The following is a 27,754-nucleotide window of genomic DNA, read 5'->3' as shown; positions in this document are numbered from 1 at the left end:
GATACGTCCTGGATATACTGCATTGCTCTTCACCAGTTGGAAAGGGAATTGTGACAAGCAGGTAGCTATAGATGTTTATGTTACGATAGCTGGTCCCACCCTGAGTACCTGCAGTTGGATTTATTGTGGGTTTCTTGTGTTTAGAGCTGCTTGTGGAAAGCTGAATTGTCTCTGGAGGGATAAATTTATATGTGAGTTTGTATAACTCGGCACTTCCATGCTCCAATTTTCTTGTGTTGCTGGAGCATAAGCACAGAAGAGTATAGATGAATCTTGATTAAACTTTATATATGCAATTATTTTGTGGTGAAATGCAAGTTTTGATGTATGGACTGAGAGTCCAAGTAAGTGGTTGAAAAATAAGGAAATTTGCTTATACATGTGTGTCTCTGCAGGCATATGTGTACACATATATATATCTGTGTATGTGCCTATGTATACATACATATTAACACTTCTGTGTGCATGTGTATGCATAGATACACAAGATTGCAGCTTCTGGGGGTTAGCATGCAAACTCCACTTTCGGTTCTACTTTCCTGTTACAATGACATCTCTAGGGTTAGTCCAAAGTCTACAATGGAACTTTTCTGTTCACCCTCTTGGATCAGAATAGCTCAAGGGCTAATCAAATCTGAGTTCCAGGCAAGTGATGAGTGAATCATCTGATAGCAAACACTAAGCACAGATAAGATTGATTAGGAGGCTGCATGCCTAGAGGTAAGGAGGGAAACGTTTCAGAGAAGGTCAGGCAGAGGTAAGAAAAACCTTGACTTTTATGTGGTATGCTCTCACCATAGACACAGAATTTTATGGGCTCACACATTTAAAGAAGACCGACAGCATTACTGATCTTATGCCAATCAGATCCTCTAGGTGGGAATTCCCCTGCTTGCATAGCCCAAGTTGAGAAGTGAAGTGGGAAGGCGACAGCAGCATGAGAGATAGCTGAGTGAAGAGTGATCACCAAGAGAGAAATGAAACATGAAATAAGTTAACCGGCACGCAGGCACCAGAGCTGGAGCACCAGGGAATGTTTTCTACATGGAGGTAAGTCTGCAGGCGGGTGGAGGCTGGAGACGCAGGGAGAGAGTGAGGCTGCAATGCTGTAGCGAGAAGTGGGGATGGAGCACTCGGGCTATCTAATCTCTGCCACCATGTCGTCCTCCTCTGCATGGGAGATTCGGGATGCTTGGGGCTGCTGGGCATGGTCTGGCTCCTGTGGGAGAGCGGGACAGGGGGGAGGATTTCTGACTCCTGGCAGGAGCAATCACAGGCAGCTGGCGGGGCTGCATGGCAGGCAGGCAGCGAGAGGGAAGGCTCCCTGGGAGAGCCGGGACATGCTGATGGGAGCAACGTTCTTCAGGAAAGGGCGACAGAGGAAAGCAGCACATGAAAAAAAGACAAGCTGGGTCAGGCTGTGTCATTTCATCTCAGTTTCCTCTTGGGAGGGTGCCCTGTGTGTGTTTTGTCCTATTCATTGTTTTGTGCCATTTGTACATCACTACCACCTGCCCAGGGAAGGCTAGGTGTGAATATGGGCTGCTTTTGTTTTAGGAATACAACCAGGAAAGAGCTAAGTAAGCAATGGTCTTGGGGCTGTGTGATCAGCTAGCTACTTATGTCACGCAACCCCGTTGCACAGCCATGTGTGAGTATGTATGTATATATGCATATATACTTCTAAGGAAATGCTGGTGAGCAATACCCAGGATGTATGTAATCCACACACAACCAAATGGGAAGTAATGACTTCCCCAATCTACTTGTGGATTGATCCTTTCACCAACCAGTGACCCCTCAGACTGCAGCTCTGCTAGAAGTTAGTAGCTCTCTTTTAGCTTGGTACTCTTTCCCAAACCAGAAACAATTTGCATGCTATTGGCACGCAGTTAAATTCACCTTTATCAGTGCTTATAGAACCTTGGTCTGTTGACACTTGTTTTCTTTAAGAATATGTGCATATACTTCTACTGGCCTGGACCAGGAAAGATAACCCTGAGCATGTCTGATGGCTTGGATCCTTTGTCCATAAACTAGAAACACTTTGAAAATTTAGTTCATCACTGTGCCTTACAGTACGACCATATCCGTGCAAGTTTCTGCATATTAGCTGTGTTTCAGTTTCTATGTGGCAATTTTTTTCTGTCCAGTGAAATGGGGAACAAGTGATTCTTTGATAGGTTGATGATAGGGAGTGGGGCTGTATTTCTGAGCAGATGTGGAGAGGCCTGAAAGGACCCTGGAAGTCAGGAAACTGCATTATTAGACAGGAATGGGAGGGGGAAAAGAATGTCTGAAAATGAATGAGAGTAGGAATGGAATTTCCCCAGGTATTTGCCCCATGTGACAGACAAGCAAAACAACCTTAAACAGGTGCTCAGGGAAGTGACAATAAGAAGTGACAATAAAGAAAAAAATCTCTTCCTGTACCACCAAACTGAGTTCATTCCTTCAGTTCCTGCTGGTAAGGAGGAGAGTTGTTGGGTTCAGCTGGTGTTTCTGATGTAGTTAGTACCAGCCCAGTTACCTTCTGTTCTGCCAATTTTTCATCTGTAAATAACCTACCTATAGATAGATTTTGATGGACTGTGTTGCCTGGTTGTTTCTGTTTGCTTTTTCTAACAGTGGGCGGTTTGACAACAACTTGGGCTTGCTATTCATTTTAGAAATCCCACTTCAGTGTGTTGCTTGTGAAACCAATCTTAACCACAACTTTTCTCCTATGGCTTACAGCACTGTGTTATCCAGGCAGCCTCGTGTGACCAAAGCAGCCCTGTAAAAGAGCCTCAGCTGAATAGCAGGTGACTGTGGCTACAGATTGTAACTCTTTGGGTGGGATTCACCTGCTTAAATATCTAGATACCTAAACCATTTTAAGCTGGTGGTGTAATTTCTCTTGGAGGCATCACATCTTAATGCGGGTGTCTAAGAGACATGACGTGAATTGCCCCTAAATGTTGTTATTTATCTTGATTGACTTTGGAGGACGGAGTGAATGACCACCTCAGCTGTGGGCATCTGAAGTCTGGGGAGATGAATGTGTCCTTCAGGACGCAAAGCTCCACATCAGAGAAAAAGAGAGATTAAAGGAAAATAGCAGAAGAGGTCAAAATGCTTGTAGTCTTTTAGGTGGGAAAAGATGGAAGGACTGAAAAAAATTGTCCAGATCCTTTCCTCCTCTCCCCATATGCTCAAATTCTGCCCCTTTTGAAAGATTTTAAGAAACTCCAGCTAAAAATAACGCAACTAGAAATGCTAGGACTTGTCTGCCTAAATTTTCCTGTTGTAGGTCAGCTACTGTAAAACAAACTGGGGTATGAATTCAAACTGCAGTAGATCTTCTGCACAGAGTCTCAGTGGGATGACCGAAGGAGAAAATTCCCCTCAGTGAGTACATCTAATCCAGTTAACCTGATGTAGATCCCATGATGACCTTTGGGAATCTGTTCTCTGGTCTTTTTTGGAGTTGGTTCATTCTTTTCACCCTTGGTAAAATACCTACATCCCAGGGGTTTTGTGACACACTGAGGAATGTTGTCTCATGCTTTAAAAGTGCTCTTTGATCCTTGCCAAGAAAGCATAAACAAAATAGATTTATAACTCAATATGTAATAAGTGTTTTAAAAGGAACACAGCCCTCCCAGGCTTTAAGAATCATTTTTCCAACTCCTCAAAGGGAGAGAAGATCTAATGTCTCTGTTGGAAGGGGGGCCAGGCTGGATTTTATGGCAAGCTCTGTAACACAAAAAGCCATTTCAAATCAGTATTATAAAAGGCATGAATGTGAGGGGAAAGAGAAGTGAGACAATTTACAACTGTGTGGATTTTTTTGAATCATTTTGGTCTAGAAGATGAGGAACAGGCTATGAGGATGGAGAAAAAGTTGGTCTAGTCCAGCCAAGGGATCTGGCTGCAGGAAGCTCCAAGAGCCCCTGGATCTTCCTTACATCTAGGCCTGACCAGCCAGATCTGCCACACAGACCTAAAGCAGAAAAAGCCCCTAGCAGAGGAGGAAGATGTAGCAGTAAAAAGGAAGAGCTAAGAGTCAGTTGTTTACAGTGGCCAGTTTTCCCAGCTTAAGTTTCAGTATCAAGTGTCAGACTGATCACAGCATGGTAATGATGGCCTACAAAGACATCAAGACAAATACGTAGCTCCCAGCTCCTAGCACACGCACACCCAGAATAGCCTAAGGCAGAAGAAAGGGACAGAAACGTATTCAACCAGCTTCTCCTTATTGCCAGAAGTGAGATTAGACATATGCTGGTATAAATATTAAATGTGAACGTTACTATTTTCGACAAGATGCTGACTCTTATTGATGTGACCAGGATTTGAATCCACATACTGGAAGCAGGACTTGAATGAACACCAAAGTTTGCAGATGATAGTAAATTCGTAGGAGCCATTGACTCCCTCAAGGGTAGAGAGGCCTTGCAGAGAGACAGACTAGAGGGCTGGGCAATCACAAACCACATGAAGTGTAACAAGAGCAAGTGCTGGATTCTGCACTTGGGACAGGGCAACCCTGGCTATATGTACAGACTGGGGGACGAGAGGCTGGAGAGCAGCCCTGTGGAAAGGGATCTGGGAGTTCTGGTTGACGTCAAGTTGAATATGAGTCAACAGTGTGCCCTGGCAGCCAAAAAGGCCGACCATCATACCCTGGGGTGCATCAGGCACCATATGGCTAGCTGGTCAAGGGAAGTGATTGTCTTGCTCTGCTCTGCACTGGTGTGGCCTTAACTTGAGCACTGTGTGCAGTTTTGGGTGCCACAGTATAAGAAGGACATAAAACTATCAAAGAGCATCCAAAGGAGGGCTACAAAGATGGCAAAGGAACTAGAGGGGAAGATGTATGAGGAGCGGCTGAGGTCCCTTGGTTTGTTCAGCCCAGAGCAGAGCAGGCTGAGGGGAGGCCTCATGGCGGCATGCAGCTCCCTCACGAGGGGAGTGGAGGGGCAGGCACTGAGCTCTGCTCTCTGGGGACAGCGACAGGACCCGAGGGAACGGCATGGAGCTGGGACAGGGGAGGGTCAGGTTGGATGTCAGGAAAAGCTTCTTCACCGAGAGGGTGATTGGGCACTGGGACAGGCTCCCCAGGGCACTGGTCACAGCACTGAGCCTGCCGGAGTTCAAAGAAGCATTTGGACAATGCTCTCAGACACAGGGTCTGATTTTTGGGTGGTCCTGTGTGGAGCCAGGAGCTGGACTTGCTGATCCTTGTGGGTCCCTGCCAACTCAGGATACTCTGTGATTCTATTTCCCACAAGACACAGGCTCTTCTTAATGTGACCAGGATTTGAATCACATATGCAAGACTCTTCATAGTAAAAAAAATGAATATACAAAGTAATATTCACAGATCCAGAGGAAAACTACTTAAGACAGGATTGGGGGTGGGATGGGATATATGGGGACTATTTTCTAAACAGGCAAAGGATCATATTAGCAAGAATGTTGTAATTATTCAGATGTTTAGCTAAATCTGTCAAAAATGTGTACAACTAATAATTGATAGTCCTAATTCCAAAACTGGAACCCTTAGGAGAAAAGAAAAAAATGAATTCAATATACTTAGCATTTAGCAAGTGATTTTGGAATATGTATGTAGAGTGTCCCTTATTTGATTAATCTATGTAATCTCTGAAATACATTAAAAACTGATATAGTCACAGTGTCTTTAAAGGGAACAGTAAGGGTTATGTTATAGCTATTATCCAAAATGTAGCTACTTCAGAACTAAGTAATCATCTTGTATTTTCTCTATTTCATATTTTAGGCAAAAAAAATGTCTACACATACCTGGCAAGTGTGGGCCATGTACATGGTCTTGGCTGTCAGTCTCTCTGAGGAACAAGCCCTGAAGCAGGCCTGTCCTTCATGCGATGCCACACAGTTTTGCAACTGCTCTTCCAGGGGCTTGGACTTCATTCCCTCAGGGCTCACGGACAAAATCACGGTGTTAGACTTGGCCCGCAACAGGATAAAGCACATCCGAGCGCACGATCTGCAGCAGGCTGTGAACCTGAGAACCCTGCTGCTGCAGTCCAACAAAATCAGCTCCATAGACGAGGACTCATTTGTCTCCCTGGGGAAACTGGAGCTCTTGGACTTGTCAAATAACAGCCTGGCTCACTTGTCCCCAGGGTGGTTTGAGCCCCTTTTTTCGCTCCAGCATCTCCACATTCACGGCAATTGCTATAGCGACCTGGGGGAAAGTTCTCCCTTTTCTAGCCTGAGAAACTTGAGCTCCCTCCACCTGGGCAACCCGCGGTTCTCCACAATAAGGCAAGGAAACTTTGAGGGCATTACACTTCTCAACCAGCTGTGGATCGAGGGCAGCAATCTCAGTCTGTATGAGCCCGGAAGTCTGAAATCAATTAAGAAGATAAATCACATGATCATAAGCATAAGAAGGGTAGATCTGTTCTCAGCAATTGTTCGGGACCTTCTGCACTCTGCCATTTGGTTAGAAATTAGAGAAATAGCATTCAATATACCTGAAGAAATACAACTTTTGAGAGTTATATCTTTGTCTTTTGCAAAGAAAATTTCTTTTAAACAGGTCTTATTCACAGATGCTACTGTGCCTGGGATTGTCAGTATTTTAGAAAATATGCCAAAATTAGTTGAGGTGGAGATGAAAGACTGTAGACTCTTGGGCACTGGACGATGGGATTTAAAAGTTCACGCAAACCAATCACAGTCTCTGACAGTTCTGACAATAGAGAAATTATCTATAGAGGAATTTTATTTGTTTACAGATCTTCAGGCTGTACTAGATCTACTATCTCTCTTTACCAAAATCACAGTTGAAAATACCAAGGTCTTTTTGGTACCATGCAGGCTTTCAAAACAACTTCTGTCATTAGAGTATCTTGACCTTAGTGCAAATTTGCTTGGAGATCAGAGTTTGGAGCACTCAGCCTGTCCAGGTGCTTGGCCTTTACTACGAACTTTAAATTTAAGTCAGAATTCACTGAGTGACTTAAAAATGACAGCTAAAAGCTTGTCTCATCTAAGAAACTTAATTCTTTTAGACATTAGCCAAAACAATTTTGGTGAGATTCCAGATGTGTGTGAGTGGCCAGCAAATTTGAAATATTTGAATCTCTCCAGTACTCAAATTCCCAAATTAACGGCTTGCATTCCCTCAACTCTCGAAGTGTTGGACATCAGTGCAAACAACCTGAAGGAATTTAATCTGCATCTGCCATTTCTCAAAGAGCTGTACCTTGCAAAAAACCAGCTGAAGGCCTTGCCTGATGCGGCAGGCATTCCTAACTTGGTGGCCATGTCAATCAGAAGAAACAAGCTCAACAGCTTCTCCAAGGAAGAGTTGGAGTCCTTCAAGAAAATGGAGCTGCTGGATGCCAGCGCCAATAACTTTATCTGCTCCTGTGAATTCCTCTCCTTCATTCAGCACCAGGCAGGGATAGGCCAGGTGCTCGTGGGGTGGCCAGAAAGCTACATCTGCGACTCTCCCCTGTCGGTGAGAGGGGTGCAGGTTGGAGCCGTGCAGCTCTCACTGATGGAGTGTCACCGGTCCCTGGTGGTGTCCTTGATCTGCGCTGTGGTTTTCCTGGTCATCCTCATCCTGGTGGCCATTGGGTACAAGTACCACGCAGTCTGGTACATGAGAATGACGTGGGCGTGGCTCCAAGCCAAGCGGAAGCCCAAGCGAGCCCCGCCAAAGGACATCTGCTACGATGCTTTTGTCTCCTACAGCGAGAACGACTCCAACTGGGTGGAAAACGTCATGGTGCAGGAGCTGGAGCAGGCGTGTCCCCCCTTTAGGCTGTGCCTCCATAAGCGGGACTTTGTGCCCGGGAAGTGGATTGTGGATAACATCATCGACTCCATCGAGAAGAGCCACAAAACGCTCTTTGTGCTGTCGGAGCACTTTGTGCAGAGCGAGTGGTGCAAGTACGAGCTGGACTTCTCGCACTTCCGCCTCTTTGACGAGAACAACGATGCGGCGATTCTCATCCTCCTGGAGCCCATCCAGAGCCAAGCTATTCCCAAGAGGTTCTGCAAACTGCGGAAGATAATGAACACAAAGACCTACCTGGAGTGGCCTCATGAAGAAGAGCAGCAGGAGATGTTTTGGTTTAATTTGAAAGTAGCTCTAAAATCCTAGACAGAGGCATTTAAGACTGAGTATGTGGAAAATATCTGCTGGATTCATTTCCCTTGCCTCTTTGTCCATGATCTACCCATATCTTTCTAACAAATGTTTAAGCTACTGAGATTTCTGTTACTTGCTGTGAAATTGTTTTATTTTTGTTGCTGTAGTCATGAATTTTCTACGCATTTTAACCAGCGTTATTAAGAAAAGCAGTTTCATTTAAATATTTGATGATGAAAAGTTATTTAGATACATGGCTATGTAGTTTGTATACTTTAATCTTTGCAATAGCTGTATAAAAGAGCCTGCTTAGCCAAGGGTGTTTCTGTATTTTTTGTATAAACTACTTCTAATCAAGTGCAATAAAGGTTAGTTTATGCAGCAGTTTATTACTGCGTTTATCACATGCGATTTTCATCCTAGCTCCCCTAGTTAAGAGGACATATTCTCAACAGTATTTCACAATCTCTGTAAGTTAAATGTCCAAATCTTCTGAGAATCATGGCTGTAAACTTTAATCTAAGAATGCACCTTCACACTGCAGTGCTGGCTGCTGTAATGTACATGTTCTATGGCAGACAATTTTCTTGGTGAAAGGCATTTATGGATGTTTTCAGTATAGTTTCTTTGTACCATGCATGGAAACAGGTGCATTAGAGTAGGGTCCAAACACCCTTCTGACTTGCTTAAATGTAGCTCTGTGAGTGCTCACTTAGAGTGTGGGCTACTAATATATATATAGTCTTTGAATTCAAGACCATACTCTTCTCTCTAATCAACAGCCTTGGCATCAGCATGAAAAGGGCATTTCCCACATTTCTGTTCTCTGTAAATGTAGTCCACAAAACCAGAATGGCTGGGTAGTGTCCTACCTCAAACGTTTTGTTTGCTGCCAGTAGGGCCCATGTTCTTTCAAGAAGATGACTGGACAAGGACTCTAACTGCTGAAGAAGTGGAATAAATGGAGACACAGGCACCAGCCTCTTCCTTCAGTTGTGACTGAAGAAGGAAGGGGTATCTCAGGAGTCAGGAGTCTTCCTGCAGACACAGGAAGTTTTAGATGAACCCTAACAGCTTGTCTGACAGATGAGAGGGAGAACTGTCTACTTGATCAGGTCAGCGTTTAGGTACAGTGCACTTGCAACAGACGTTTCCAGGTATGTACAGAAGCAGACCTTAAAAGCCTTCCCATGTAAATGTATACAGAGTTTTTTGCTGTATCTGGGATTAGATCATAAAATCGTTTGGGTTGGACGGGACCTTAAAGACCATCTAATTCCAAACCCCCTGCCATGGGCAGGACACCTCCCACCAGACCAGGCTGCCCAAAGCCCCATCCAGCCTGGCCTTGAACACCTCCAGGGATGGGGCATCCACAGCTTCTCTGGGCAGCCTGTGCCAGGGCCTCACTAGCCTCATAGTAAAGAATTTATTCCTAATGTCTAATCCAAATCTACCCTTTTTAAGTTTAAAGCCATTACCCCTTGTCCCATCACTATAAACCCTGGTAAAAAGTCTCTTCCATCTTTCTTTTAGGCCCCCTTTAAGCATCGGAGGACCTTATAGATTATGTCCATGTTATGTTTTTATTGTTGTGTTTTAGTCTCTGGCATCCTAAGTGTACAAAATCTCTGTTCAGCCACCTGAGTATTTGTATCTGACTTTAAACTCCAAAACTCTCATCTCATAGCTAGTTACCTTTTGTGTTAGTTATAGGAGGTTCTCTGTGCAGACAGTATTTCAGTGAGAGCAGAAGTCCTCTTGTCCTTTTCTAGCCAGATAGAAGACTGAGGACAAACATTCCTCCCTATCACACACAATAAAGCAACTCCGTCAGTGTAACACAAAAAGAAAAATTTATTTACATCCATTTTTGCATACATGAACACAGGCTTAAAGCATTACAAAAATTACTAACCTTGCTAGTTCATCTAAGCAAAAAGCCACCTGCCTTCTATGTACTTAATATTTGCTCTCACTTTCATTTACCTAAGGTGTTGGTGGTTTTTTTTTCAGTTGTATCATTTTCTATTTTTAGTATCTAAACCTTACCTTCACTTAGATGGCTTCATACAATCTCTGCTTTATTCTTATATATATCAAGATGTAAGTAAAGCTAACCTGTATTTGTCACTTCTAATGACACTGTGAAGATTTTAAAATACTGACCATATTTAATCTGAGTTCAAAAGCTACTTTAGCAAGGCTGGGGAAATTAGCTTCTAAGACTACCTTCTTGGACTCCTAAGCAGAACTGGCTATTGTTGCATAAACAAACTGTGTTTCAATTCCTTATGGTGTGGCCAGGGTATTTTAGAAGCCAAACATTCAGCTGCTAAGCAGGAAGAGTTATGCATCCACTTTGATCTGTTTATTAAAAAAAAAAAAAAAAAAGCAATAGCAACATAAGTAATTGGTGATTAGAGAGCCTAACTCCCTCCTCCTGTATTTGAGAAGCTGGTTATTGGAAGTTGGGCCTTTTGAGCATGATGACAGTAAGTCAAACAGGACTTAATCCCCTCCAAATAAAACAGCTCCTCTCTGTTGGAGAGTAAGTAGGAGGAAGTTACTTGTGATGTATTATCTGCAGCAGTTCAGAAATCGAGCGGGGAAAACACTTTGTCAGTAAGGTCACTAAATGGCACCTGTTCTATTTCTGAACACACATTAATTTAAAAAGGTGTGTGTGGGGCGGCTCAATTTTTAGAAGTTAAGTCAGTTTGTAACTGACTAACTGAAAACTTGAACAATTGTGGGCATAAAAAAGCAAAAGAGAAATATCATCTGCATCCTCTGCTGCCTTCACAGCATGAGCAATTGGAGCATCTCCCCTGCCACCAGATATGTATCCCCAGCTAACTCTGCAGCACAAAATATTTGCCAAAATCTCAGATGCCAGGGAGGTCTATCTGGCCACCATGCACACCATAAACATTGCTGCTATTAGAGCTTTCTATAAATGGCCACTGGAAGACATAGGAGTTATGATACAGCAGTTCTTGAAAGAGGTGGGGGAAAAAATATGAAAAAAGCTAATGGTAATCTTATATTACCTTACATTAACTGAATGATGAAACTGTTTGGGTGCTGTGTTTCAGAATCTGCTGTACACAAAACCATTATCAGACCTAAAATTCTCCTTGTTTGCTACACTACTTTCTGTAGTCAGAATTTCAACTAGAAGCCACTACCAATATATTTGATAATGAAACAAACTTTAAATATTGGCACTGTTTCCTTTTTTTTTTTTTTTTAAAAGGATATACATGGTAAGAAAATAAGTTTTTTTTTTTTTTTGTCCTAGCGTAATCTTCTAACTTTTAATTCTATGAGGAAATAAAAAAAAATGCTATACCGTCTTGCTGCAGTGTAAAAAGATGCACTATCTTCTAAAAGTGTGCATAGCACATCAGAGTTCAACCAACTACTTTCTCTAGTCTTTTAAAACTAAGAACATACTATGCATATTACTGTACACAGGTAAATATTCAATTCTGTGCATTCTCACTAATAATCTTAGTCCTGTTATAGACCCGGGGAGTAATTAATGTCTTGATTTTACCTACAACTACTGGTTACCAAGCCATCAGGTAGCAGAGCCAGTCCAAAAGTTGCCCGTGCAATACAGGTGTGCCTTCCCACCTAACTTGTTTTTAAGAAAACTGGAGATTAAATTTATCAATAGATAAATCTTGGTGCTTTTCTAGGCCAGAATTAAAGCAAAAGTATTATCTCTTTGAGTTTACATTAACTCTTCTAGTTTACTTCTTTATTTTATTTTATTTATATATATATATATATATATTTTAGGGGAAAGGCTAAATTTGAATTTCCTCCTCACACGTATTTAAAATAGGCTTCAAAGAAGTAAGCCAAACTTTGCTTCAACTCAAGCAGGTTTCTACTGATGCAACAGCAGATCTCCAACTTATTTCATTTGCTAGAGAAAAAAGGAAGTTTACTAACTACTAAGAGGAGGCAAAATAAAAAGATCACTTGTTCTGAAAGTGGATTATATCAATCTTGTTACTACTTTAAAGAGCAAATACCACTGCATGGTCTTTCTAAAACTATGATTTACATTCTTTAAAATGTTCCTCTCATTATATAAATGATTTCCGAATGTCTTAAGACCAAGGAGGAAAATATATATGCATTTTTCTTTTTTTAACTTGCTTGGAGTCTTAGATAAGATAAAGCCAAACAGAACTATCATCTTCCCTAAATATAATTGCTCCTTAATAATAATTGTTTTTCCATTTATTTAATGTGGGCATCTCATCCCTCTACTGCAGATCAAAACAAGAATTAGCAAGCAATCAGGGTACAGTTTAGAAAATCTAAATCAAAAGCACACTTGTGAGGGAAAGGATATGGGTTACTTAACATCCTCTTCAAATCAACTTTCTCACTGCGGTATGGGGAAGTCTCTTTCTTGCCAGCAGCACACCAACCACGGATGCAGGATTCATGAAACCTGGTATCAGGTGTATTGTTAACAAATCTTTCAGATGTAAACAAGACTCAGTATATTCATCTGCAAACCTAGTCAAACCATCCACAGATAATTTTAATGGCTGATTATGGATACTGCCTGGTTTTATAACCCAGCAGTTTCAAATGACTTAAAATATTTAGAATACTTAGAAATATTTTAAAGTTGAAGCCAATGGCCTGAACATCCAGACCAGTATTCATATTTTCCAGCACAGAAGAAGCCAAGATGCTTATGAACTGCAGAAGGGGGTGATTAGTAACAGTGTTCCAGCACGTATGCGGTACCTTCCTTTTTAGTTTCTGGAATACAAATTGCTGAGCTGTTTAGTACCCCTGAGTATCAGACACGGGCTCTTCAGCCAGGCTGCAGCCTATGGATGTGCCATCTTTTGAGAAGGGCTCCACAGCTGCTTTATAGGAACTCTTCAAGCACAGCCCAGGCACAGCCAGAGGAAATCGGCTGCAGTGTACAGGATCCTGAGTTAGCAGACCTGGCCGATGGGCCAGCACGTCTGGGGTGGTCAAATGTACTGCCAGGTACAATCAAATAGGCTGTGCACAAAGTACCTGGAAGGCAGATTTTGGCATAAAACTGTGGGGTTATGGCAATTCTTGCATGGGTTTGTCTATCAAAAAGCTGCATGGACTCAGTTTGTGTCACAGAACCAAAATATATTTCATAGACCTATTTTTACTTCTGTGCTGTGCTGTTTCTGAATGTGCTTTTTCCTTTTTATTTTTCTTTCCCTTGTTTTTTATTGCTGTTATTGTTACTTTTAATGTAGCACAAAAGAGGAGAAAACAAGAGTTCCATAATTACATGGAAATGATATAGTAGGTATTTTCAATGATTCTTTCTTCATTTATAGCCACAAATATTTTCTGCCTGCAGACCACACAGATGTTGTTGGACACATTTCTGGTTGGTATGCCACTGATGTTGGAAAAATGCCAAGATCAGGTTTACAGAGAAAAATAAAGAGCTAAACAACAACAAAATCTACTTGATTTCAGGAAACTGAGACATAAGAGAATTGTGTTAAGATAGTCACCTTATTTAGAAAGGGAAAATAGACTATAAGAACTATATGAAAAAAACTATACAAGAAGAAACTATAAAAAGGAAAGAACGTGTCTTTCACAGACTTTGGGGAAGAAACTTGTCTTCCCATGGCAATTAAGGAAATTTTGTAGTCTCTTGTACATAGGGACCAGCCTGTTTGAAATCCCAGATCAGATACTGGCATATTTCACTGGCTACTACTTCACAAAGTCTAATCTTCTAATGATGAGATCAACAAGGGAGTTCAATGGTTTGTCTGTGGCAGAAAAACTGCTCCCCTTAAGGGAAAGTGAGTTTAGTTTACTGCAAGAGTATTTGGTAGACCTTTTTCTCATGAGCCCAGGGGCACAAGAGATTCCTCCTGCTTTCCTCAAACTGCAGGTTTACTTTATTTATTTATTTATATAATATTTATTTATTTATTTATTTTTCAGCAACAAACACCCTCATACTTGAAGCATCAGTATGCTTGAATGCTTGATAGCAAACAATGTTGAAAGTAGGTGAAGAACTGCTTTTGAAGCCACAAATACTAGAGGTTGCTACAAGAAGGTCTGGCCAGAACATTTTCTTAGAAAGCAAGTTTGTTGAGAGTCTTATCATACACAACAATTAAGTATATTTCATTGTTTGCAGAAGCAACAAGACCAGCCAAATCTCAATATAGTGTAGGATGCCATTAAAAGATACGTTAAGTTTCTTCAGCTGAAAACGACAATGACCTTCTGAATAAAATCTTTGCTAAATTGCAACAAGGTGTATTTAACAATCCTCCTCCCCACCCACCCCACTCCCCTCAAATAATAGTCACAGTTGGCAAAAATGCTGACATCTAGTCTCATTTATCTGAGATTTTGTGTGTCCTGGGAGTCTGAAACAGGGCTACTCATAAAAACAGACCTTATCAATGAACATTTAAAAGGGCTTCCCATTTCTGCTGTATCAGGGCACAAGGTAAGAACCTTTAAAACAGACCTGGCAAATGTTGCGGTTGCATTTTTAAAACGTACTGGTGGGGGAAGCTAGGTGGTTAAACAAATTACCTCAGTGGAATAAAGCTTGCAGTATTGGTAACACAAGGCTGTTACATCTCTGCCGGGAAAATGTTCCAACAGAGCTATGTGCTTTTGGGTGAATCAACTGTACAATGTATGGGCAATAAATCTGACACTTAAAAGAACAGCTGATTTATGTATGTGCAGAAAGTATCTCCAATACTTCCAAGAAGTGTGGGACTTCGAGCAGATGCATTATGTAGTCCATCTACGTGCTCTTGAGGAATGCCTGGAATTTCTGGTCAGGCGGCACCTCAAACACAGCCCCGCACAGTAGCTCTGACTGGGCTGCTGCGAGGCAGGCAGAAAGCCTTGACAAACACACACACAATATAAAATCACATTCTACCCAGACAAAAATTTTTGCTGGATCAAGAGGTTGGGTCTAGAACCATCTGCACATATAGTGTTGGCTTGGGAAATAGTCAAAATAAAAAGAGGAGACCCCCTAGCAACACTATTGCCTGGTAGAATGGGAAAGCACAATTATCAGAAAGAACTATAATGTGTTTTTGATGTGAGTGTGCTGAACTATTTTTGTCCTGTATGTTTTCTTTTTATGTCTCATCTTTTTCAGGTACGTAAGTGAAGGACTGAGGATTTACTCAGCAGTTAAATTAAGGTATTCAGTCAGTGAACACAGTGGCTGTATGAAGTTTCAGGTTTTTCCCCTCTTCTCTGCACATCACAGACACAAATTGTAAACTGACTAAATACCAAACCTCAGACCAATTAAGTGGCAATAAAAATTAAGGAGTAAGAGAACCTGCTGCCGTACAACATAAAAAAGGATTTCATATATTGAGGTAGGTGCTGAGAAGACCAGCCTGGAGCCATTTCACTCAAAAAAAATAAATATATATATATATATATAAAAATATATATATATATATCCAAGAGGAATTCAGAACAGATGCCAATCCCAATTTTACCTGAAGATGCTTACCCAGAGAATAAATTAAATCCAAACATGGTAAACATTATGGCTAAATAACCCACAATTCCAATTGCATAACTCAGTTTATAAATCAGGATGAACCATGTGTAGACCAACCTATGGATAAGAGAAAGGAAAGACAGTTTAAGACCTTGTGTGTTTAGCAGAGTGGCACAAAATGCTAAGTGTTGTATTGAATATGTGACTCGTACTGAAGTGTTTGTGTAAATCCACTGAAGTTTTAAACTTCTATATTTCTCCCTTAATGAAATGTGAATAAAAATGTTTAATACAGGGAAAAGTCCAGGGGAAAAAACAAACAAACAAACAAGCAAACAAACATAAAGACAGGAACTACTTGTTTTGCTTCTGTTTTCACAAGAAATGGTAACGGTGAACAGATTGCTAACATAATTAAAACTAACAGCCAGGAGTTGTGAAGGAGGGAGACATAAGACAGAACAGGTGAAAAATAGTGGAGTTAAGTTAGAGATAACTCCAGAAGACTGGAGAAGGAAGAATACAGATCTCTGTTTAGAGAGTCAGATGAGACTTTAAGAAATAAATTCAGAGTATTTGATATGCATTCCTCTCCAGGCTCAATAAGACCCGAGATGACTGCTGTTGGTAAAAGATTGCAGAAGGAAAAAAAAACATGATGGGATGGATTTAATTTGAACTCTTGATTAATATATATATATATACGTTTTTTTTTCATTTGCATGGCCTGTTTGATAAACACTGAGTTAGGAGAATTTATTCATACTCCAGTTGTAAGAAGCATTCAAATTCAACTGCTAATGGCCCTATTTGTAATCTGTGAAGACTTGGTGCAGCGAAATTCTAATTTGATCTTCTCCATCTACAGGTTTTCTTCAACTAACACAACTGAGAGAAAATTATATAAATAAATAAATACAAATACCCCCCCAAAACAAACAAACAAACAAAAACCTACACAAAGACAAACCACCAAAAAAGAACAGGCCATGGAGTTTTTCCTGACAGAGGCCTGTGTGTTGCTCTGAAAATGATGTAACTGGTAAGAAGTGAGAACTCCCCACGTGGGCAGAAATCTCCACCAGCAAAGCCTGATGGTGAAATGCAGAGGAACAACCCACACCTGCAGCGGTGTGACTAGCTGCGGGCAAAACTGAGACAGTCATTTCAAAGTAATGACATCCTACAGCTCCGTTTTGCATGATTAGGTTTGACTAAAAGATTGCCAAATGGCAAAATTTATACTAAAATGTGATTTGTACGGCATCTGACACAATAGGGCCTTTGGCCCTAGAATAACAACGTTAGTCTGTCTTGCACCCCATAAATAATTAGTAATCCCAGTCTAGCAAACGATTATAACACTGAGATACAACTTGCCAGACCCACACATTCTACCCTCAAAAGCTAAAGTGTCTTTTGGACACAACCAATCCTACTGAAACAACCATTAAAGTTTATTTTCTAACTCAAGTTACATATGGTGGTGACTGCAGGGCTAAAGCTCTGGGAGCAACTTCTAAAATCAGCGCAGACAGTTTGGCCTCTGAGCCTGGGAGATGTTCTTATGCACTGTCAGAGAAAGGCACACTCAGCTGCATTAATTTGGGATGCAGCTCAGCTACATGACCACACTACTGATTTTTTTTTTTTAAACTAGGTGATATCAAACTTAATAAAGTGTATTTGCTCAAATTGCCTGCCATGAGGAAATATTTACTTATTTTCCAATACACAGGCATTTGAAACCCACTAAATAGTTAAAAGCCCTGTTATGTCAGTTTTCCCCATGACTTTTCCCCAAGCCTGATGATGCCAAAGATAAAACAAGAATGTGTTTGTAGCATTAGCTCCTGCATTTTAAATAAAAGTAAAATGTCTGAGGGGTTATAGTTTTAAATGTCATTTGGTGTGGGGCAGTGGGATTTTTTTAAAAGCAAACAAAAATGTTATTTCTATGGAAGATAAATCTCTTTTCTTAACCCAAAAAATAGCATGCTGAAGGAACGTGTGTTTCTCCTTGTGATACCAAAGAGAATTTTGTCAGATTTCAGTTGAAGCAGGGCTGTATTCTTTTTTTTTTTTTCTTCTATGAAAAATGAGTAACCCCCCCAAAATACTCCCCTGACCCATAAAGCATGCAACTATTGAGAAGACTGGTATTTCACACTGTGAATTTAAATAAATGAACAGAAACACCTGCAGAAGATGACTGCATAGCATCACTGGCCCCCATCACAGGCACACGGTTCTTGACCCTGCAGCACTGGCAGTACAGGGCCATATTCTGCTGCTCGTGTCCAGAAAAATGACAGAGCTCCTTCTGTGTCACACAACCCTCCTGGCATGCCACAGGCCAGCAGTCCCTACTGCTGAGCTGAGCTCTCCTGGCCTTCACCAAAGCCACCAAAGGCTCCCCGTTGGCCACCTACCTTGCCACTGTCCAGCACAATCCCTCTCTAGTGGGCTTTCATACTGTGGTGTGGGTTCTTTTCCCTGCAGGCTGGCAGTGGAGTCAGAATTTCAGTGGCAGACCCAAAACAGTATGGACATATATCTTCTGTAAATTAGCTACTTTCTAATATAAATCTATAACAGACCTTTGTTGCAGTGTTAGCTCCAAAATGGAGCCCTCGTTAATGTAAAGGTGGTGTCACAACCTCAGGTGATGCTAAAAGCAGATCAATTGGTACGTATTATTTGCAATTCGTAATTGTTTCAAAAATTCTTATTGAATTTTATCTTTGTCATGTTGTTATTTTAAATACAACAATCCTTTACTTGAAATGCAGGAATATTTTGTCATGTAGATGAGGACAAAGATGTGGATCTAGTCCTACAGATGAAAACCCCAGTATTGATTTATTGTTAATACTTGAAGGTCACCATCTGGACAATTCCATAAAATAATACATATGCATTGCTGCTAAATGGAAGCTTTAACATCTGGATCATATTATTCCAAATTTTCCTCATCCACCCATCATAGCAAGAGGAATTTCCTGACAAATCAGATTGCTGCCCAAAGGTAAAATGTTTTTCTCATTACCGTACTTTAAATGAGCTCAAAAAGACCTAGAAGTGAAGTCAGCATCAGCGTCATAGACAACTTTCCCATTTTCTAATTATGCAGATTAAACAGGTCACACAAGCACCAATTGCAAAATGTCCATCTGTACTCTGCCTCCCTCGCAACATACCCCCACTCTGAGCAAGGAAGAATGTGTATCACAAGCAAACCCAGCAGAAGAGCACTATCCCACTGTCCTTCCCATCTTATAGCATATGGGGAAAACTGCATGCATAAAGAAAATAACTGTGTAATAATTAGATTTATTGTGACAGACTGACCTCACCAGAACTCGTTAACTTGGCAACACAAGCTAACTGGCTTTCTAAAAATCTAGTTTCTTTTGATGTAGACATATTCAAATACTCAGAAACATATGCATGAGAGCAGTAATAAATCAGATGCTTGGGTTTTCCTTAGTTTTAAATTAATATGCTTATACTTGATAGCACACTCAAAATTGGCAGAGACTTCCATATCAAGAAAATCGCACAACCTTATTTTCAAGTTTAGCCTCATTGTTGGGGCATAGAAATCAATGCTGTCAGAAGTATGCTGCTTCTTCTTGGAACTGTGTTCCAAGTAAGTTCTCACGACATGATCGCCACATGACAGAAGATATATAATCAGTAAAATGGGCAATCACCTACAGGACCAGAAGCATGTCTTTTTTCATTGTTGTTTGAAACTGTTCTGAGACCATGACAAATCTGCCTTTCTACCTCAGATATTTTAAGATTTCTGTTATGCCAGGGGAGAACAATTTTGTTCGCATATATCACATTTATTTAATTTTAATCAGTGGACAGCTTCCAACAGCATGCAAATTGCATTATAAGAATCAGCTGAGTACCTGATAGTCAGAATTTTCCTTTGGGAAAAGACGAAGTCAGAACACTAATAAGCCTTTTCCTTCCTTCCCCATTTGATATGTTAGACTCCTGCCCTTATGCTGAGCAAAATGGATAGGAGAGGCTAGGATAGGTTAGGAATGGTTTTCCAAGGATCATAATTCTCTGAGTAGCATTTGTGGTTGCCACCCCACGTCCCAGAGCACATAATACAGCTGCAAGCACATAATTGCCTCCACCTCAGTGTATTATAGGAACGCAAAATTTGTGAGTGAAATGGGGAAATGGGAGCGTTATCTGAGCACAGATGCAAATTATTGAAAATCGTGTTTTTACAATGTGAATTAGTAGACCACAGGCTCCATAGTTATTTTCAAAAATCTCAAACAACGATGATGAAATTCTGAAAAATAATGGAGAAATGATGATTTTTCTCTAACTTGCTTCCCCATCTTATGGAAGTTAACCCCAAAATGTCAGCTATCCTTTAGAAAAAAAAAAAAGGCACAGTTGTCAGACTGGTCCACAAACATTTTAGTCCAGGCCAAGTCTTACTAGCAAAACCTCTTGCTTATTTCCCTCCCCCTGCTTTCTGCTAGGATTACACCCATGTTACTTTATACCTAGCCATCTGGTGAGGGGCAATCTCTTCCCTCTTGCCAAAATTATCCACAGCTGAGCCTTGGTTGCTTTGCTGCAACTTTTTGCTTTTGCCTCTTTGAAATAGGAGCCTTCCCCAGCATGCCTTTTTTCATCAGGAGACATTTTACATTCTCGATAAGCCTGGATAAGGCTCTTTTGGAAGCTACAGGCTGTTGCTGTTTCTCTTGCATCTAGTAAGTAGTTGCTGCTTTTTATTTTTTGTTCTTTTTGAGCAAGCTAATGAATGCCCTTTCCTTTTAGGGCTGTTTTTATGCTCCCCTTGGCCTTCATTTCCTTTTTCCTTTAAAAAGAAACCAAACTTTTCTTTTTTTCATGTTTTCAAAACACTTTGAAGGGGAGGGAGTCAATCACTGCAATCCTTTGCTTTATTTCTACTACCAAAACTGTGCAATTCTCTCCGAGCTCTATGTCTGTGAACAGCATGGGTATCTGGAGCAGGGACCAAGCACCCATCCTTAACTCAAAGAATTTGTCAGAAAGGTTTGCCAGCTGTTGTTGCCTTTCAAGCCTTGATGTGGAATGGAAGGCTGGCTACTCATTTTGTTGATGTCCTTGGACAGCAAATCAAAATGAAAGCACTTTTTTGCTCAGAGACAAGGAGTCTTATTTTACCACCAATAACACCCCCAATCAAAAATAACATGTTCTAGGTCTTTGTCTGATTTCCCTTCTTTTTTGATCCTAAAGATGCAAGCATGTTGTTACAAACACAGGAAAATGTTTGGTTATGCTGTGCATAACCTGTGTGTGAACTATACAAGCATAAACTGAGTGGCCAAAAGCTGAATGGCAAGTAAGAGAAACGCATAAGCAAGCAAAAGTTGAGGGCTGTTTTCTCTTTAGCAAACATGTGGTTGTTTTTCAAATTTGACTTATTTAAATGTTTCCCACCAAATCAAACAAAAATGATATGCACATGAACGTAAGCATAATAACTGCCACCTGGAAGAGCTGTGCTGCAGAAATCTAGACTTGCCTGTACTTAGTGAGGCAGTAGATTTTTGTTAGTGTTGTTTATTTTAATGTCAAATGGACAATTTCCTGTCTGCATTAACCAAGTTGTTCAAATACTAAATGTGACCACCTTTACAGCTTCCCCTCCTAAGTCAAAAGGCTTCATTATCAGTAATTATATTTTCATGTAACAGCATATGCTATTTATTTTTGCACCTACCTTGTGCAAGAATCTCGCTAGCCATTCAGCTTTGTATCTTAATGTTTGTTATATTTGGTTAGTCTTCAAAATACAGTAGATAAGATTTTAGGCAGTTACAGCACAGGTAAAAATCCATAATTTTAACACTGCTGACTGACATGCTTTTAGAGAAAGCAAACTAATGCAATGAGATCGATGGTGTGTTCAAAAATGACAAAGAAGTATCCAGATATGAAACATGAGGGCAGCTATAACTGAATACAGAAGCCTGCAAGTTGCTTAGGTGAAAAACACCCTTTGGGTAACTTAAGTTATGTAAATTCAATGAACTGTCTACTGGCAGAGACATACTATCAGTAGTATTCTCTTACAAAATAAATTCATAGATAGATGGGTAAGGTAGTAGACGTGAGAATGTATTAGTCTCACAACAGAGCGTGAAGCAGAACTGCCAAAATTCAGTCCAAAATTAACTTCAGCTTCTGATGCCACTATTTTTTACTGTAAGAGGCTCTGCTTCACTTCCTCTTTTACTGAAGGAGGCCTCACTGCTGTCACACAGCTCTACACTTAAAGCTCAAGTCCCACATTGTGTTTCTGTTGCAGATGTTCAGCTTTGTTTATTCTAAAACGCACTGCAAAAACACAAAAACCATCACAAGTCTTACTGAAGCGTTGCAACACTTGTGGTTGTACTGGAGCATTCCTAAATTAGACAAACTGCACTTGAAAGTATATTTATTTATTTATTTTCCCCTGTAAGTGTTATGTCACTTTTTAGTTCTGACTGCTCCCGTGAGCTAGTGGTTGGGAATGAAGCTTCAGTTGCTGAAGAGTAAGTTAGACAAGTAATAGGACAGGCAAGCACAGGCTACTGGTGTTTTTGTCACAGCTAAGTGGGTACAGTACATATTAACTAACTTGAAAGTACTGCTGTGGAAGGTAATGGAAAAGTAACGCAGAGTGCATCCTGCTTAGACTCCCACGTGCAGACAGGGACCTTCCTGGCTGCTCATCGTTGCATGCACATTTAGACTGCAGGCGTGTTGTGGCACTGACGTGGTGCCAGTCTCATGGAAGACCGTGATACGGACTGTCTTGCGTGATTGCAGTCACTTCAGTATTCTGCTCCTTATTCTAAATGCCTGCTAAAATCAATAAGGCAAAACTGGAAGGAAAGAAACACATGAGAAGCTCTAAACTCATTTGTCTGAGATGCTAACATGAACATAAAATGGTTGAATGATACAGCAAAGCTGGTCTAGAAGAGAAATTAAAGAGAACATCAAGTGAAGTCATATTGCACATGCTTGTACTGTATGTGCTCAGAGTTAGGAGCGTGTGTGCCCCTGTAAAGGCAGAGTTAGTGATATGAACCTAAAATGATTAACATTTCACCCCTGTACCTAACTTTGTAAAGTGGAGCTGAAGAATCTGTTTCACAACCTCTCTGCTAGAATTTTATGCCACTGTGAAACTCCACTAACAGTAAAACTGTCATATACCAGGCTGTTTTTATATCCCTTCCTAAAGCTGTTTCTGTAAATTGTACCAAGGCTTCATTCTTCTGTGTTTAACAAACCTGTCAGAAGTACGTGGGTTTGAACCTACTAATCTTAAAAAATCCTGCAGCGTCTGAGGAGCAATTGCCAGGGGACCAAGAACTGATCAAGACAGTTATTGATGTCACTGCAACTGAAGTTCTTAACAGGAAAAAAGAAGTATCAACCTACAGATGGCTTAGGGTGCTCATCAGTTTACGAAGGGGGAAATGCTGAGAAACTGCTTGTGTGCTTAAAATTCTGCCTGTCTCATATATCTGTGCGCTCCCCATTTATGCAGTTGTTTTATTCTTTTAATGCTTGCTTAAAACCTACATTGCTTTCCGAGGACTGGCCCTTTCTGAGGTGCCTAACTTGTTTCAGCTATTGAGTAGGGAGGTCAGGGGTGGAAATCATGTCACTCTAGCTTTCTCAGGTTTGCAGAGAAATTGTGGCAGGGAAAGGAAGTGAGCTGAAGCACCATAAGCCCCAGTTTTAGCACCTCAACCACGAGACTAACTTTCTAATTTATGTTATGTGTATGAATAACTTGGTGAATAGGGGCCTTGGATTCTCACAGTAAAACTTATGTGGCATTACTATCAGTTAGACAAGGGTAGTGACTTTTTTTTTCTACCTGGTCCATTATTAGACTGCTGTTTTGAAAATTGAAAGTTTTTTCTTGAAAAGCTTTAACCTCCTAAAGACTGACCATAGCATCAGTATGCACACACAGACAGTAAAATACAAGTTGTTTTGTACAACTCTATAGAAGCTATTCTCCACCTGAGCGGGAATCATGGCTTACCGCTTCCCACAGAGGCTCAGTTGTTTTGTTAGATGCAGACCCTTAAGAGTAAGTCATGCCTCCAAACTGAGAAAAAATTGATGCCATAAAGCAATGCAGCTGCAAAACAGCTGTCTTTCTGACAAGCTAATTGCACTGTATGATTGACAGTGTCTTTGCTTCCATGGAACAAGTAAAATCTGGGCCAGAACCAAGGTTGCAACAAGAACAAGAACTATCTCCCTGTGCATTGATTTGTGGTCATGGTACTTTGCGTGCATCTTCTGATGTTGCAAACGGAAAAGAAAATATGCATTCTATTATTTAAAAAGTAATCATAATTTTAAAAAGTTTAAATTTTTTTGTAAGGCTTTGTATGAGAGATACTTAGTGAGGGAAATGCTAGTGTTCTTATACATGAAGAGGTAAGGTAACAAGCTAGATGAGAACAGTTGGTCTCTATAACTGGAGCTGTTATCCTGAAAAGGAAATGTAGATTAAATTAATGGGCAGACATAAAATCAATGGGCAAGAGCTGTCTCTTGTCTTTATTTTTTTCTGTTAACTCAGAATATGAATATAGCCAGAAAAAAAAATCATAGTTCCTATGAATTTTAAGCTGACATTTTATAATCTCAGATTTGAAATCTTCCAGCCCAAGCTAAATGCAAACTCAGAAGAGGGCTTAAACCCCCATTTCAACTTTCTTCCCTATAAAGTGAGAATCGTAACTGGTATTTATCTTCCTTCTAGGGTTAACGAGAGTTTCCCTGAAGCCATAAAGAAGGAGGGGATTGCCTTAGAGCTACAAATCAACACCTGACATAACTAAAGCTGAGTGAGGCTGCATCCCTGAGCCCTGCGTCCCTTTAGGGAGGATATTGATCTTCATCTGGGTTTGACTCAAATTCACCTGGATGTTAGTTTTCCGCTGACCTGGGGCTTTCGAGGCCTACTTTCCAGGACTCAACAGCACCTCCTGGCTACTAGATCTATGCGTACACAGTGCTTGTGTGTGGTGGCTTTCATTTATTTATTTATTTATTTTTAGCCATACGCGCACAGCACGTCTCTGTAACTCACAAAACAGAAGCACCGCATCTTTGCCGACGGGCTGCTCACGTTAAGCATCCCGAGGCAGCTCGTCCGTGCCCTGCACCCGGTCCTCCTCTCCTCCTTCCCTCCTTCCCTGCCTCCCTCCCTCGGCCGCTCTTGGGGTGCCCCCTGACGGGCACGGCGCCGGGCACAGCCCTGCGAGCTCAGCACCGCTCCCGAGCCGGAGGGACGTGTGTCCTAAGGGGAGGGAATCGGGGGACGGGGATATAACGTGCTCCCCCTGCTCTTTCACCCCCCGAACAGGCATTAAGACGGTGGTTAAGGGAGCGTTTCTTGATACGGGACCTGCAAAGAGATGAAGCAGTATGTTCATTGCACCTAAAGGGAAACGTTGTGCTGCGACAGCTATAAAGCTGTTCTGTGTTATTTTGCTGAGGAACTGATTAAACTGACAGAATGAATAGTTCCCATAAATTCTTTTCCAAAAGAAAATTCTTTATTAACTATAATTCTGTGAACACAAAGGCTTCTGGTGTTGCTATAAATGTGCAATTCATCTAATAGAGCGTTTGCAAGTGGTACGTAAATCAACTTATTTCCATTGTTCTTCCGTTGATAATAAATCATTTTCCTGAAAGACATTCAAAACAAATATTATAACTTCATGGTGAACAACACCCAGATGGGTTTCCTCATTTTAACCCTCACCACCCCTTCCGTCCTGGCAGCTGCTGCACTTGGATGCACAGGCCAGGGGTCTTCAAGTTCCCCCGTCCCTCTCCCCGAAGCTGCGCTGAAACCTGGTCTGACCTCCAGTGCCAAATGGAGTGAGTGACAGCAGGTTGTTCAGGACCAAATATGGTTCAGTTAGGAGTACCTCCATAGATGGGGACTTCACCGCCCCCTCCAGGCCTACTGTGGCTGTGAATTCTCATTCTTAACCAATACACATGGACAAAATCACTGCAACAGAATTAGCGAGGGATATATATTTTTTCCATTTACAAAAATGTTTGCTTTTTCTTTATGGCTGAAATGTCTGTTGTTAATATATAACTTGAAGTATCGAGATGCCACTCTATGCTGTGGGTTTTTTTTTTTTTTGCCATATACATCTTAGCACTATAGGGAATGTGTATTTGCATGGTGCTCTGAGTACTGTGGGATATGTTACATTTTTGCAATCTGCCTTATGTAAGTGTGTGGCGCTTTCTACTAGTCAGAAGGAGAAACTGGGAATCCAACTCACCATTCACATGGAGAAGAGAAATGTAAATTTTTAGAACTACTTAAGCACCAAAGGATGTAGCTGAACCTAGTAGAAACTTCAAGCATATCTAGATGCCTAGCTACGACTCTGCTTCCTCAGCTCCTTCTGCTCTTTCTGTGAGAGAACCTATGAGGCGAGTGACTCCTGATCTCTTATCTTTGAAGAGCATGAGGATCAAATTGAGGGAATAAAGCAAACTGGGGGGGAGCAAAAGAAGTCTTCCTTATACTTTCGTAGAGTCAAGTAAAGGCTCTGACATTCTTGTCTTAGTCAGCAGTTACTGTGAAACTGAAACTTGTTGTTGGAGTTCATATGTATGCTAATGCACCTTTATAAGCGTACTGGACCATGTATCTGCAAACTAATCTCATTATAGGTGAATTAAACTGCAACGATTACATTACATAGCTCAGACTAGAAATGAATTGCAATTTACACTGCATTATTTATTTGTTTACCAGGTAACAAGTAGCTGAGACCCTGAAAAAGTATTAATATCTTGCTAATCAAATCTGATTTCTGCTGTCACTCCGTAATAAAACTGGAAATAAACTTAGGATGTTTCATATCTCACTTTTCCCAACATTGCTCACAGTAACACTTAACTTGGTAGTGAGCTGTGGTGCACTTAAGAGGAAGGATACTGGGACTTAAAATTAGTTTTATTTATTTATTTCAAAGATAGCAGACCATTTGCCAGTATTTCATCATATTGTATTAGCACACTTCTTTCCAACTTCTTAAAGTGGAACAACATCCACAAAATACTGGTATATTTTTCCAAAATACGCTGATAATGGCACTTCAAGTATCAGCTTATCTGTGTTAGAATTTGTATATGGTAGCAGCTAAAACGTGAAAACAAAATTACAGAGTACAAAAAGTTTTTAATTTCATTTTGGATAATGCACTGCCAAACAAATCCTTGCATTCCAGACTTCCCTTTTTAACCTCTGATCACTCTCATCCTACCCAATGCAGGTGTTAATAGCTTGGTGTTGAGGGCTGTCTGTATTATGAGTGAGGATGTGCAGTGAGGGAAACACCAGAGCAACAGGTGAAGACTTGTCAGCAGAGTGGCTAGAAAGGTCCATAGGGTGAAGGACTGGACAGGAGGGAGTAAGGCAAGTGCCATGAGATGCTGGGTTCTGTGGTTTGTGGCACAGGTGTTGGGAGAACAAAGAACAAAGCAATGTATGTGAGGAAGCACAGTGTAATATTTTGAAGGTGGCCATGGAGAAATACGGGTACAGGCAAATGCTACATAGCATCATGGAGCACTGAACACAGAACAATGCTGAGTGTGCAATTATCCTGTTTGTGAAAGTTGGGCACGTGCCATGGGGGTGGCTGCATGGCAAGGGAGCTTATGGTGGGTGATGGCAGCTGAGAAAGGTCAATGAAGCCCTGTTTTGGTGTGCAGACAGCTGAAAGTTTTATTTGGCCCCCAGGAAACAGACAGCTAAAAGTTTGTGGCCCAGATAGCAACTAAAAGGACAGGGAGGACAGAGAATCCAGTTCCTTATTATAGAGGAAATTATTACAACATTTTTAATGCCTCACATCTGGCTCTATGATGTTTGTTGTAATGTTTTCTGAACTTAGCGCTTGCAAACAGCTTCAAGGTCTTGGGACACGCTGTGATAACACAAACACACAAAGAATAGACAGATG

General features: G+C 41.0%; 1 protein-coding gene and 1 long non-coding RNA gene across 7 annotated transcripts; both read left to right on the top strand.

The window, feature by feature from the left end:
* Positions 1–560: 560 nt before the first annotated feature.
* Positions 561–8,526, top strand: LOC310898652 (toll-like receptor 2 type-2). Of its 5 annotated transcripts, XM_083834001.1 has the most exons (5): positions 561–757; positions 868–1,050; positions 2,737–2,804; positions 3,293–3,390; positions 5,786–8,526. In XM_083834001.1, exon 5 carries the CDS (start codon positions 5,795–5,797, stop codon positions 8,144–8,146), a length of 2,352 nt encoding a protein of 783 aa, XP_083690127.1. In that variant the 5' UTR covers positions 561–757; positions 868–1,050; positions 2,737–2,804; positions 3,293–3,390; positions 5,786–5,794; the 3' UTR covers positions 8,147–8,526. The 5 variants fall into 5 exon arrangements, with proteins under 5 accessions (XP_083690127.1, XP_083690126.1, XP_083690124.1 ...); XM_083834000.1 differs by lacking the exon at positions 3,293–3,390; XM_083833998.1 differs by lacking the exons at positions 2,737–2,804; positions 3,293–3,390.
* An 11,015-nt stretch (positions 8,527–19,541) lies between these two features.
* Positions 19,542–26,678, top strand: LOC310899270. 2 transcript variants are annotated; one of them, XR_014584138.1, is made up of 3 exons: positions 19,542–19,874; positions 20,335–20,443; positions 24,508–26,678. It is a non-coding gene; the product is annotated as an uncharacterized lncRNA (long non-coding RNA). The 2 variants fall into 2 exon arrangements; XR_014584139.1 differs by lacking the exon at positions 19,542–19,874 and having other exon boundaries at positions 20,252–20,443.
* Positions 26,679–27,754: the final 1,076 nt, after the last annotated feature.

Source organism: Anser anser (genome assembly GCF_964211835.1).
Source record: "Anser anser genome assembly, chromosome: 4".
In the NCBI taxonomy this organism is placed as follows: Eukaryota; Metazoa; Chordata; class Aves; order Anseriformes; family Anatidae; genus Anser; species Anser anser.
This window is presented reverse-complemented; position numbering and strand designations above follow the sequence as displayed.